We start from the raw sequence: 13,785 nt of genomic DNA on the forward strand, positions 1-13,785 counted from the left end.
GCAAACTTCATCATACAGGACCATACTTTGAAGAGTCTCTTCTTCCCACTTCTTCCCTGCTACTATCTCTTCTCCCTCTGAACAAGAAATTCCGTTCACAAGAACTTCATTTCCAGTTCTTTTATACCTACTTCATTCTCTCTTGTGAAATTCCTAACAAGTTAGAAATGGTCAGAAATTTACAAGAAAATATCAATAAAAGATATCCAGATAGATAAAGGGCCTGAAAAATTAACAAACCAGATTATCACAAGTGGATAATTAACCTCCTATAGAGAGGAACTGTGAACAATAGCTACTAAAAAATAATTGAATACTGCCAAACCATGAGTCTGGAGTTTGGCAAAAGGCATCCATAATCAAGTTAGCAAGGAGAGCAAGGAAGTATCTTAACCAGGAAGCATAAAATGCAGAGGAGTGGTTTTCATTTCTGCTTTAAAATCCTTTGCTCTCTCCATATTAAAATGGAACAGATACTTCCCCCCTTAAAATGTATTTATATCCAAGAAGGCCAGAATACTGAGAATGGAAGAATTCCTGACTAGAAAGGAAAATAAATTTCTAAATTTCAATTTCATGTTAATGTAGTTAACAAATGTAATATAGCATGGGACTTTTTAAAATTATGTTGTGTTTTGGAACTGTAAACAGCTTTAGCAAGAGGAGCAGAAATAAGGACAAATGAAGCTCCAGTGAATACAAAGCAGGCATTCAGAACGAGATCAGCTGTTGGCACAGATGTGAGTAGATATAACTTTGGGCCTTTAGGGCTTCTATAAGCAGGTGTATTTTCTTGGTTTTTTACAGTAATGAATACAAGAGTCTAGAAATAGAGCTGCTAGTCCATCATGGCCTTCCTCTAACTTTATTATACATTTTCCCATATTATTTCATGTAAATGTATTCATAAAACCTAGGAAACTCCTTTTTTCTAGTAGAAATCAAAGTGTTGTTTATTCTTATAGGAGCTCAAATTTAGCATATTTAAAATATATTTAATATTTCAGGGCAGCCCTGGTGGCACAGCGGTTTAGCGCCACCTGCAGCCCAGGGTATGATCCTAGAGACCTGGGATCAAGTCCCAAGTCGGGATCCCTGCATGGGGCCTGCTTCTCCCTCTGCCTGTGTCTCTGCCTCTCTATCTCTGTGTATCTCTCATGAATAAATAAATAAAATCTTAAAAAAAAAGAACTCTATTTAAAAAAAAATAATAATATTTCAGGCCTAGTAACAATCAGGCTTCCCTCTTTCATATATTCAAGCATTCCTTCTTTCAACACACAAAGCCACTCTCAGATTGATTATAAGCATACATCAAAGTTTTATTTCAAACATGATTTTTAAAAAAGAGGCTTTCTGAAAAGTCCAATTCAAAGAATCTATCTTGGTAGAGATTTTATAGGAGAAAAAAATAGTTAAACAGTTATTGTTCACTGGATTTAAAAAAAGAAGAAGACAGCTATCCAGTAAAAGACAATTAGCTTCTTTGTATTATTGGTTAAAAGTCTTAGACTAGTGTGAAGACTAATAGTCAATGGAGGAGGTGTCCTAGAAACTCTTAAACTCATTAAAGTCTATCAAAAAAATTCCCAAGTATTGGGATCCCTGGGTGGCGCAGCGGTTTGGCGCCTGCCTTTGGCCCAGGGCGCGATCCTGGAGACCCGGGATCGAATCCCACGTCGGGCTCTTGGTGCATGGAGCCTGCTTCTCCCTCTGCCTGTGTCTCTGCCTCTCTCTCTCTCTCTCTGTGACTATCATAAATAAATAAAAAAAATTAAAAAAAAAAATTCCCAAGTATTTTATCATAAACTATGCTGGTGATGAATATTAACTAAATTTATTGTGATCATTTCATGATATATGCAAGTATCAAACAATTTTGTCATACACCTGAAACTAACATAAAGCTATATGTCAATCACATCTCCATTTAAAAAGAAAAGCTCATTATTCCCCAGGAAGAGCAGATAGTCATATTAGATCATGAAGTTCTGCCCCAGTTTAGATTTAGGACAATTTTTTTTCTCACATTTACTGGAAGCGTTTTATTCCATGCCAAGAAATTTGGGCTTCAACTTCTGGACAATAGGAAATTATTAAAGGATTTTAAGCAGGGATGTGGCATGATCAGATGTGTATTTAAAAAAGCATTTTCTCCAGTGTTAGATATTGATTAAAAATGGATGAGATTGGAATCAGTTAGAAAACTACAGTAGTGGTCCAATTTAATTCAATAAACATCCGCTCTATACCAAACCTTTTGCTCAGAGCTGGAGATAGTTTCTGTCCCATTTCTTAGCTGAATGGAGGAAATGGAGACACAAGCCTAGCTCCACCACATACCAGCCATGCAACTCTAAGCAAGTTAGTTATCATCTCTGCTTTTTTGTCCGTTGAATGGGGATAATGATAGGACCCATCTCACAGGAAGGTTGTAAGAATGAGTTAATGAATGAAAGTGGCTTAGAACAGCATCTCACACATAGTAAACAATCAATAAATGTTTGTTAGATATTATTAGAATTAGTAGTATTATTATAAGGGATTATCTCACAGCCATGTAAGAAGTGCTGTGAATAAAAGTATCTGTAGGGTGCTTTAGGGATACAGAGGTCACACATTTGGCTGAGCAAAGGGATGGTAAGAGCCTGAGTTGAGGAACTGGGGAAGTAGAGAGGAAGTGATGGGTGCAAGAAATGATACAAAGGTAGAATCCAAAGAGCTCAGTGACCCATGAAATGCTGGGGTGACAAAACAGGAGTCCAGCGTGATTCCCAGGTTTCCAGCTTGAGCAACTGGGTGAAAAGTGATGCCATCAACCCAAAGGAAAAACAGGTTTGGGTTCATGCTCTATTAAGTAATCATGTGTGAGTCATTAGAATTTGTGAAATTACCCAATTTATGCCCAAGATACAATTCCCAGTTAACAGTGGCAAAAACGTCATACAAATCTTATCAGAGTTGCTACTTAATATCCTCAACTGGAAACACTCGCTATAATGGAAGATACATTAAAATCCTAAACTCAGTTACAGTATAAATCTAATTAATTGCTCAAGTTTAAGTATTTTCCAAATATCCCCATACTGTTGGCTCAGTATCAATGACCTATTAACTCAGATGAATACAATGTAGGTTAATTGAGGCTAAAAACATGGTTTCAACTCAGTGGTTCTCAATCTTGCCTGTACAGTACAATCATCTGGGGAGCTTTAAAAAAAATGCTAATGTTACTGGTATTTTTAGGCCCCCAACCCCAGGTATGATGATTTAACTGATTTGGGGTAGGTTCTAGGACGAATTTTTTTAAAGCTCCCCAGTTGATGTTAATATACAAATAGCAGGAGGGAAACAGCAGGTTAACATCAGTAAGAATCTATAATTTATGGTCACGAGGAACCTTAGAAATACTTTAGTTTTGGAACTTTGTTTTTAATCCATGGGAACATTTGGTCAACAAAATCTTATAATATTGTGTAAACAGGTAAAACATAGAAAAGCAGAGTTTTTCTAATTAAGCAGTAAAGGAGGGAAACTTTACCCTTGCCCCTGTCCCATCTCTCTTATATTAACTTCATTGATGTTGCTCCCTCTCCAGGCCCCAAGAATTCTCTGTATAATACTTTAAAAACAATTCTTGTGACTGAAAATAAGGGGGGGGGGCATTCTCTCATTTATGAAATATTTTCAAGCTCTAAAAATATGACTGGTGCTAATATATGGGAACACTTCATATTTTAGAGGGGAAAACAGACAAACAACAAGTGTATATAGAAGAAAATATGAGGAAATGCATCTATATCTTGGAAATCGGGAAACCTTTCCTAATGATAACTCAAAATCTAGTAACTATATGGAAAAAGATTAATAAGTTTGATTGTTAAAAATTTTTTTCAAGGCAATAACATATTACAAGCAAAGAAGCCAGCTGACAAACTGAGAAAATGTTTGCAACATATATCATAGACAGAGAGTGAAACCACTAATATTTAAAGAGCTTCTAAAAATAGATAAGAAAACAAACAAACCGAGATAAACTGGCAGAAGATATAAACAGTCAACCTCATGTATAATAAGAAAAACAAAAATTAAAACTGCACTGAGTTACCATTTTTCACTTAACCGATTAGCAAAGGAATATTACCAGAATTAGAGGGGATATTTCGTATTGATAAAAAGGTCAATTCACCAGTAAAATCCAAAATATAAATATATATGTGCCTAATCAAAGAGCTTCAGAATTCTTAAAACAAAGACTGGCATCATTAAAAGAAAAAATATATAAACTCATAATCATAATTGGAGATTGAAAGCCCCTCTCTCATTAAATGAAAGAACAACTACCAGTAAGGATAACATAAAAATCATCAAGGATATAGATATCAGAAGAGCACTATCAACCACCTAGACTTAACTGATGTTTACAGAGCACTGACTGACAACAATTACATAATATATATTCTTTTTAAGTGCATATGGGACATTTATCAAACTAGACCATAAACTCTTAAATCAAGTCTCAGTACCTTTCTTTTTTTTTTTTTTCTTTTTTTTTCTCAGTACCTTTCAAAAGGCCGAAATCCTATCAATATGTCCTATGACTAGCAGATATAATTTAAAAAACAGTAATAATAAAATATCTATAAAGATTCTCAAATACTTGAATATTAAACCACATACTTATAAATAATCCATGGAACAGTGGGAAAAATCCTCCCCCAAAATTTTCAAATGGATGATAATGAAAATACAACATATGAAAATTTGTGAAATGCGGCCATTGCAGTGTTTAGAAGAAAATGTACAGGTTTAAAAACAAAACCAAACTCACAGATACAGAGAACAGATTGGTGGTTGCTAGACACAGGATTTGGGGGGGGTGGGTGGGAGCAAAATGGGTGAAAAATGTCAAAAGGTTCAAACTTCTAGTTGTAAAACAAATAAGTCATGGGGATGTAATATACATCATAGCAACTATAGTTAATAATACCACATTGTATATTTCAAAGTTGCTAAGAGTAAATCTTAAAAGTTCTCATCACAAGAAAACAAAATGTCATAACTATGTATGGTGAGAAATGTTAACTATACTTATGGTGATTATCATTTCACAATATATACAACAGTGAATCCTTATACCTGAAACTAATATAATTGAACAACACAGGTTTAAACTGTAAAGTCCACTTAAACATGCATTTTTATAGTATTGTACTACAATACTATAAATGTATTTTCCTTATAATTCTCTTAATATTTTTTCTAGCTTATTTTTGTTATAAAAATATAGCATATAATACATATAACACAAAAAATATGTGTTATTTGACTGTCTATGTTATCCATAAGGCTTCCAGTCAACAAGTGGCTATTTGTAGTTAAATTGTGGGGGAGTTCAGATTTTCAATTGCATAGGTTGAAGGTCCTGCCCCTAATTCCAGTGTTATTCAAGAGTCAGCTGTGTGATGTTGTATATAAATTACACCTCAATTTTTTTAAGTATGGGTTTAAATATTTCTGTTGGAAAAAGAAGGTATAAAATCCATGATTCATGATTCCACTTTAAGAAACTAGAAGAGGAGAAAATTAAACTCAAAATAAGCATATAGAAAGAAATGACAAAGAACCAAAATCAAAGAACAGAACCAACATAAACAATAAAGAAAATTGATAAATCAAAATTTGGGTATTTGGGGATGCCTGGCTGGCTCTGTTGGTAAAGCATGCAACTCTTGATCCTGGAGTCATTAAGTTCAAACTCCATGTAGATGGAGAAGATGGATGGATGTAGAACTTACTTTTTTAAATAACTGGAGACTTTTTTCTTAAGATTTATTTATTTGAGAGAGAGAGGGAGGGAGAGAGCACAAGCAGGGGGAGAGGCAGAGGGAGAAGCAGACTCCCCAATGAGCAGGAAGCCCAACATGGGCCTCAATCCCAGGACCTTAGAATCATGACTTCATCAAAATTAAAATCTTTGGGGGGCACGTGGGTGGCTCAGTTGTTAAGTGTCTCCCTTCAGCTCAGGTCATGATCTTGGGGTCTGGGGATCGAGCCCCATGTTGAGCTCCCTGATCAGCAGGGAGTCTGCTTCTTCCTCTCTCTGCCCCTCCCCTTGCTCATTCTCTTTCTCTCTCTCTCTCACTTGCTCTTTCTTGCTCACTCCCTCAAATAAATAAAATCTTTAATTAAAAAAATTTAAAACTTTTGTACTTCAAATGTATGTCTAGTAAAGTAAAAAGACAACTCACAAAATGAAGAAAATATTTTTACTATATACCTGAAAAGTCTCTAATACTTAGAAAATATTTAAAAATTCTTACAACTCAACTATAAAAAGAAGATACAGGGGCTTGAATAGACAATAAAGGATCAGAACAGATACTTCTCCAAAGACATAAAATGGCCAGTGAACACATGAAAAGATGTTCAACATAGTCATTAGAGAAGTGCAAATCAAAGCCACAGTGAGATACTACTTTATACCTACTATGATGGCTTTAATCCAAAAGATAGTTACAAGTGTTGATAAGGATTTGGAGAAATTGGAACCCTAATGCATTTCTGGTAGGAATGCAAAATGCAGCAACCACTGTGAAAAATAACTCCTCGAAATGCTAAACATGGACTTAACCATATGACCCATTAATTCCACTCTTAAGTGTATATCCAGGAGAAGTAAAAACATATTCACATAAAAACTTGTACAAAAATGTTCAGAGCACTAGAGGGTATTATGCTAAGTGAAGTCAGTCATTCAGAGAAAAACAATCATCGTGATTTCACTCATATGTGGAGTTTAAGACAAAACAGAGGATCATAGGGAAAGGGAGGGAAAAATAAAATGAAATCGAGAAGGAAATAAACCATAAGAGACTCTTAATTATAGGAAACAAACTGAGGATTGCTGGAGGGGAAGGGGCGGGAGGATGGGGCAACTGAGTGATGGACATTAAGGAGGGCATTTGATGTATTGAGCACTGGGTGTTATATACAACTGAAGAATCACAGAACTCTACCTCTGAAACTAATTATACACTATATGTTAATTTTTTTAAGATGTTCAGAGCAACATTATCATAATAGCCAAAAAGTAGAAACAATTCAAACATCCATCATCTTTTTTTTTTTAATTTTTATTTATTTATTTTATGATAGTCACAGAGAGAGAGAGAGAGAGAGAGAGGCAGAGACACAGGCAGAGGGAGAAGCAGGCTCCATGCACCGGGAGCCCGACGTGGGATTCGATCCCGGGTCTCCAGGATCCTGCCCTGGGCCAAAGGCAGGCGCCAAACCGCTGCGCCACCCAGGGATCCCAAACATCCATCATCTTATAAGTAGATAAATAAAATGAGGTACATCTATACAATATTATTCCACCTAAAAAGGAAAGAAGTACTGATTTAGGCTACGACTTGGATGAACCTTGAAAACAGCAGACTAAACAAAAAGTGGTGACATATTATATAATTCCGTTTACATGAAATGTCCAGAATAGGCAATTCCATGGACAAAAAGAATAAATTATTTTACACTAGGAAGGGAGGAAGGAGGAAATGAGGAGTGCCTGCTAATGGGTATGGGATTAACTTTGGTATGATAAAAATGTTCTGGAATAGGATGGTAGGAATGATTACACAAATTCATTGACACACTAAAACTCACTGAATTATACACTTCTAAAGGCTAAGTTTAAAAAAAATTTTTTTTAACTTTTATTTATTTATGATAGGCACACAGTGAGAGAGAGAGAGGCAGAGACACAGTCAGAGGGAGAAGCAGGCTCCATGCACCGGGAGCCTGACGTGGGATTCGATCCCGGATATCCAGGACCGTGCCCTGGGCCAAAGGCAGGCGCCAAACCGCTGTGCCACCCAGGGATCCCTAAAGGCTAAGTTTTAAATTATGTGAATTACATTTCAAAAAGGGAAGCGGGGATCTCCTCCATCCCCAAATCCTAATCTTTTCCAGAGGCAAATAATGTTGTTTCTTGAGTACCATTCCTGAAATAGACTATATACACACAAACATGTATTTGTTTGTCTATAGGTCTCTTGTTAAAACAGAAATATGAGGGGCACCTGGGTGGCTTGAGCATCTGCCTTTCAGCTCAGGTTGTGATCCCAGGGTCCTGGGATTAAGTCTTGCCTCAAGCTCCCCATGGGGAGCCTGCTTCTCCCTCTGCCTATGTCTCTGCCTCTCCTTCTGTGTCTCTCCTGAATAAATGAATAAAACCTTTAAAAAAATACAACATAAATATGAGCATAGCAGATACATTGTCCTAGGCTTTTTTTCTTCTTTACAATATAATTTCAACATCATTCCTCTTTACAATATAACTTGGTGATTATTCCATTTCAACATATGTAATATTCCTCATTCCTCTTTATTTTTTAGACATGCTATAATTTAGTTTGCTAGTCTTTTGCCGCTACAAATAATGTTGCTATTAATTCCCTTGTATATATTTCCATTACACATGTATTAATGAAACACATTTCTAGAAGTAAAATTTCTGGCTGAAAATGTGTTCTTATTTTATTTTGATAGACTGCCATTATTGATTTAATATCTCTCTTTCTTACTAGATTATGAGTTCTCTGATGATAGGGACCATTTATGTTTGGTTGGCCAGGGTAATCTAGATTCTAACGTATCGCCTGACATACTGTTTTATATATTTGTAGATGGACAAGCCTGTGTGCTCTGTTGTACAAACTGTCTGCTTCTCCCTCTCTCCCTCTTTCCCTCCCCACTGCTCATTCTCTCTCAAATAAATAAATAAAATCTAAAAAAAAAAAAAATTATGGGATAAATTGCAATATGCCATTCTAAGAAATATAGAATCCTTAATTTCATCTGAAGATATCAACATGTTTTATGAAATAAATGCTTGCTTCTCATATAGGTATTTCAGTTATTCAAAAACAGGAGTATGGGGAGGTTCATTTGCAACACCAGTAGTGACACCTGCTGGAGAAAATGTCAGAATATGTTTTGAATCCATTAAATCTAACATTTTAGATCAGTGTATTTCTATTAAATGGAAGGAATTAGTTATTTTATCATAGGAGCATTTGTAATAAGTAAATATAATTGTATTTACAGGAGGTTCTTTGATGCTCCATAAAGTTACAGTTAAATTTTTTTTCAGGATAAAGTCATTTTGGGAACAGATTACCCCTTTCCACTAGGAGAGCTGAAACCTGGGAAATTGATAGAGTCCATAGAAGAATTTGATGCAGAAACAAAGGTATATGCCTTTTACTTCATGTTCTTCTTCCTGAGTTTTCCCACTCTAATTCTTTAGTTTCAGAGTACTTTGATATGTGACAACAAAGAACAAGGGAAGCATTAAGCTTGATATTCCTAGAATTGTTACTAGAAATAGTGGAACTATTAAAGGGCAAAGAAAGATGTGATTTATATACATATATATACATATATACATATAACAGAATATTACTCAGCCATAAAAAAGAATGAAATCTTTGCCACTTGCTATGATGCTGATGGAGCTAGAGAGTATAATGTTAAGTGAAAAATGTCAAAGAAAGACAAATACCTTATAATTTCATGCATATGTGGAATTTAAGAAATAAAACAAGTAAAGGTGGAAAAAGACACAAACCAAAAAACTCTTAACCATACAGAACAAAGTAGATGGCTACCAGAGGAGAGGTTGGGGGCGGGGCATGAAATAGGTGATGGGGATTAAGAGTACACTTATCTTGAGAGCACTGAGTAGAACAACCAAATCACTACATTGTACATCTAAAACTAATATAACATTGTATGTTAACTACGCTGGAATTAAATTTTTTTAATTATTTTTTAAAAACTGAAAGTCAATCTAATACAACTAAATTCATAAGGCCAAAAATGAAAACTAAAGAAGCATATGATAATCATATATTTATGTTTGTATGTTATGAACAAGAAAAATTTCCAAGGTTCTCCTTTAACATTTCTGTAACAAATCTACCAATCTCAAAAATTGTAATGATTCTGGTTATTTGGATATGGAGACTAAAGTCTTGATTAACAAGGACTCAAGGAACCAGAACTCTCATGTAACTGGATTTTTTTCTTTTGGCATTTGACTTTTAGGGTGGGTAACTGATATTAAAATGTACTACAATGCTGCCACTGCCCATTCTACCCCATAGGCTTATGAACCAAGATGAGTTTAAAATGATAATCTGTGTCCTCACTCCCCTCTCCTTTGTCATCCCCCTCTCATCCCATCCCTACCCCACAATGAAATAAGTTCTTCCTAAGGGATTCACTGCCAATCACAACTGAGGTCAAGGGTGGCCAAAGATGAAGACACAGGGACATATAAACTCTTAACAAATCTTACAAAAGTCTCAGTTATGGGGCTCAGTCAGTTAAGCATCTGCCTTCGGCTGAGGTCATGACCCAGAGGTCCTGAGATTGAGCCCTTCATTGGGCTCTCTGCTCAGTGGGAGAGTCTGCTTCTCCCTCTGCCTCAGCTCCTCCTCAGGCTCATGTGTGCTCTCTCTCTCTCTAAATAAAATCTTTTTTTTTTTTTTTTTTTTTTTTTTAAGTCTCAGTCAATAACCCTTTTGCATAATTCCCGGCTTTCTTCTAAACTAGAATCCAAGCTCCCTTGGACTCTTACTCTCCGCTTGAATCATTAAGGATATATCTCATCAACTCTTCTCAGTAGGCATGAAGCACAGTAACTGATTCCAAGAAGAGTCCATTCTATGTATACTGATTGCAATTTTTTTTTTTCTGATTGCAAATTATTAACAGAAACTTCAGGCTGCTTTATATAGGAAGTTTCTCCTTTGCCACTTACCCATCTTTAAAGTACTAAGAGTATTGGATTGTTAAATGTTTATTTATTTAAAGTAGGAAGCTGTAGTAAGATTTTTTTCACTTTTTCTTTTTACAACAAACATTAAAAATGAAAAACTTTCTATGAAGTTAACCAAAATCAAACTAAAACTAAATTACCCTAAGTATACTGATTAAACCTTTAATGGAATAGCAATTATTATTATTTTATACCTCTAGTTATTTAATTTTATGTGCTTATGACTTTTAAGGTCAAAGTTCTAAAAAACTCTTCCATGAAAATTTTACACTGTCACAAATTCAGGACATTCTGTTCGAAGTTACTCACTGTAAAATTGTTTATAATAAAAGACTGAAAACAATCTACAGGGGATAAATAAATAATATATCCATACAATGGAATGTATATAGCCATAAGAAATTAAAAATCAATTTCCAAGAAAAATTAAGTTTAAAAAACAAGTTATAAAACAATGCATATAGTGTACTTCCATTTGTATATAATATACTATCCATCTGTGAAAAAAAATCTATATATCTAAAATAAATATTTGCTTATATATGCATAAAGTATCTGGAAAAACAGACAAGAAATTGATAACGCTAGAAGGAAAAAGTACTGGTTGGGTGGTAGTAGTGAAAGGAAGCATCCATTTTATACTCTTTGAATTTTAAGCCATATGAAGGTAAATTTCACTAAAAAATTTTTTTAAATGAAATAAACCCATTTGATGATGAAAACAACACTGGGAGGTAAACAGGCAGAAGCATTCCATCATGTAGATGCACAGGAAGAAAACAAGATTTGGGTGTTGGGTGATTTGCCAAAGGCAATATTAACCATTAGATTATAGCACATGGACCTAACCCCAAACCAACACACCAAAATATATTTTCTTCAAGCAATAATTGGTACCAACCTATTTTTAAAAGTAAAGCAAATAGTTTGTCAGAATAGCAATAGTCATTTCTAAGTCTTCCTTTAGAGGAGGATGGCCCAAGTGTATACCAGGGAAGAATCCTGAGTAAGAGGTCCCTGCCTCAAATCACCCACTCTCGCAGACTGTGTAAGAACCCTGAAGTGGCCAAGATACATGGAGATGTATTCATATCCACAGATGTTACATAACCTCATACATGTTTCCTTCTACTCTGAGCTACATGCTTGCCCTTTGCAAGCTGGATATATATCAATTAAGTTATTCCCTTTAACTCACAGTTCTTTCTGTGGGGTTGACCTGGTCTATAACTAGGAAGAAAGTAAGGAGAATTTTGTCAGTCCTCTTTCATCTGAAATCTATAAATATACATATTTGTACCATATTCTGATATGCTTCATCTATCACTTCTCTTGTGCCAAAAGAGCTTACCTTTTATTCAGTGCCATGTGAAGGAACCACACATATGTGTAGAAACTGAAGGATATCAGGATGACTTCTGGGCACTATTTCCAGCTCTCCTGTCTCGCAGACTTAAACTGTACCTTTTCTCTATGCAGTTGACCTTTGAACAACACAGAGTTAGGGGCACTGACCCCAATATCGAAATCCACATATAACCTTTGGTTACCTAAAAACTTAACTACCAATAGCCTGCTGTTAACTAAAAAAGCCTTACCAATAACATAAATAGTTGATTAACATATATTTCATACCTTACATCTATTATACACTGTATTCTTACAATAATACTAACATTTTACAACTTCTTCAGTAATTCTAGGCTCCACAGTTTGTGATTTTTTTTTCAAATTGTCACAAACCACAAAAAAAATTTCCAGGGACGCCTGGGTGGCTCAGCAGTTTGGCGCCTGCCTTCGGCCGGGGGGGCCTGATCCTGGAGTTTCGGGATCAAGTCCCGCATCGGGCTCCCTGCATGGAGCCTGCTTCTCCCTCTGCCTGTGTGTCTCTGCCTCTCTCTCTTTCTGTGTCTCTCATGAATGGATAAACAAAATCTTAAAAAGAAAAAAATAAAATCCTAAAAAGAAAAAAAAATTTCCAATATATATACTGAAAAAAGATCCACATGTAAGCCGACCTGTGCCATTCAAACTCCTGTTGTTCAAGGGTCAACTGTATTTGCCCCTAAATAGTCCTTGAAAAAAATAAAATTAAATAAATAAATAAATAAATAAATAGTCCTTGAAACCCATTACAGAGTCCTACAGAGGTTTCTAAGAAGGTCATTTTTCCTAAGAGGATTCACCCCCCTATAATTCTCCTTTCTTCCCATGACCAAGTTTCAAACTTAGATTTTAAATAGTGAGGCAAAACAGGAGTCAAGAGATTCATTGTTTAACCTGCTCATATTTTTCTCTCCCATTGGGAAATTCATCTTTTAAAAACCTGATAAAAGGGGTGGCTCAGTCCATTAACTGTCTGCCTCCAGCTCAGGTCATAATCCCAGGGTGCTGGGATCAAGTCCCTCATCATGCTCCATGCTCAGCAGAGTGTGCTTTTTCCTCTCATCCCCGCTCATGCTCTCTCTCAGTATCTGTGTAACTATCTCTGTCTCTCTCAAATAAGTAAGTAAAATCTTGGAGTGCCTGGGTGACTCAGTGGTTGAGCATCTGCCTTTGGCTCAGGTCATGACCCTGGGATTCTGTGATGAGTCCTGCATCGAGTTCCTCGCAGGGAGAACTGCTTCTCCCTTTGCCTATGTCTCTGCCTCTCTCCCTCTCTGTCTCTCATGAATAAATAAGTAAAATCTTCATAAAAAATAAGTAAAATCATAAAAAAAACTGATAAAGACATTCAGTAAAGTATTTTGAAATAATCATTAAATAATGCTTTAAAATAAAACGTGGGATGTCTGGGTGGCTCAGCAGTTGAGCATCTATCTGCCTTTGGCTCAGGGCGTGATCCCAGAGTCCTGGAATAGAGTCCCGCATCAGGCTCTCTGCATGGAGCCTGCTTCTCCTCCCTCTGCCTGTGTTTCTGCCTCTCTCTCTGTCTCTCA

At 35.7% G+C, this 13,785-nt stretch overlaps 1 protein-coding gene across 4 annotated transcripts in view; it reads left to right on the top strand.

The window, feature by feature from the left end:
• The window catches only part of ACMSD (aminocarboxymuconate semialdehyde decarboxylase), a 66,997-nt gene that overhangs the window by 52,157 nt on the left and 1,055 nt on the right, over positions 1-13,785 (top strand). For all 4 annotated transcript variants that reach the window (XM_038565057.1, XM_038565056.1, XM_038565058.1 and 1 more), the window contains one exon: positions 9,155-9,253. In XM_038565057.1, the coding sequence (XP_038420985.1) occupies positions 9,155-9,253 (99 nt within the window). The remainder of the gene's footprint in view (positions 1-9,154; positions 9,254-13,785) is intronic.

This window comes from Canis lupus, chromosome 19 (assembly GCF_011100685.1).
Source record: "Canis lupus familiaris isolate Mischka breed German Shepherd chromosome 19, alternate assembly UU_Cfam_GSD_1.0, whole genome shotgun sequence".
Taxonomy (NCBI): Eukaryota; Metazoa; Chordata; class Mammalia; order Carnivora; family Canidae; genus Canis; species Canis lupus.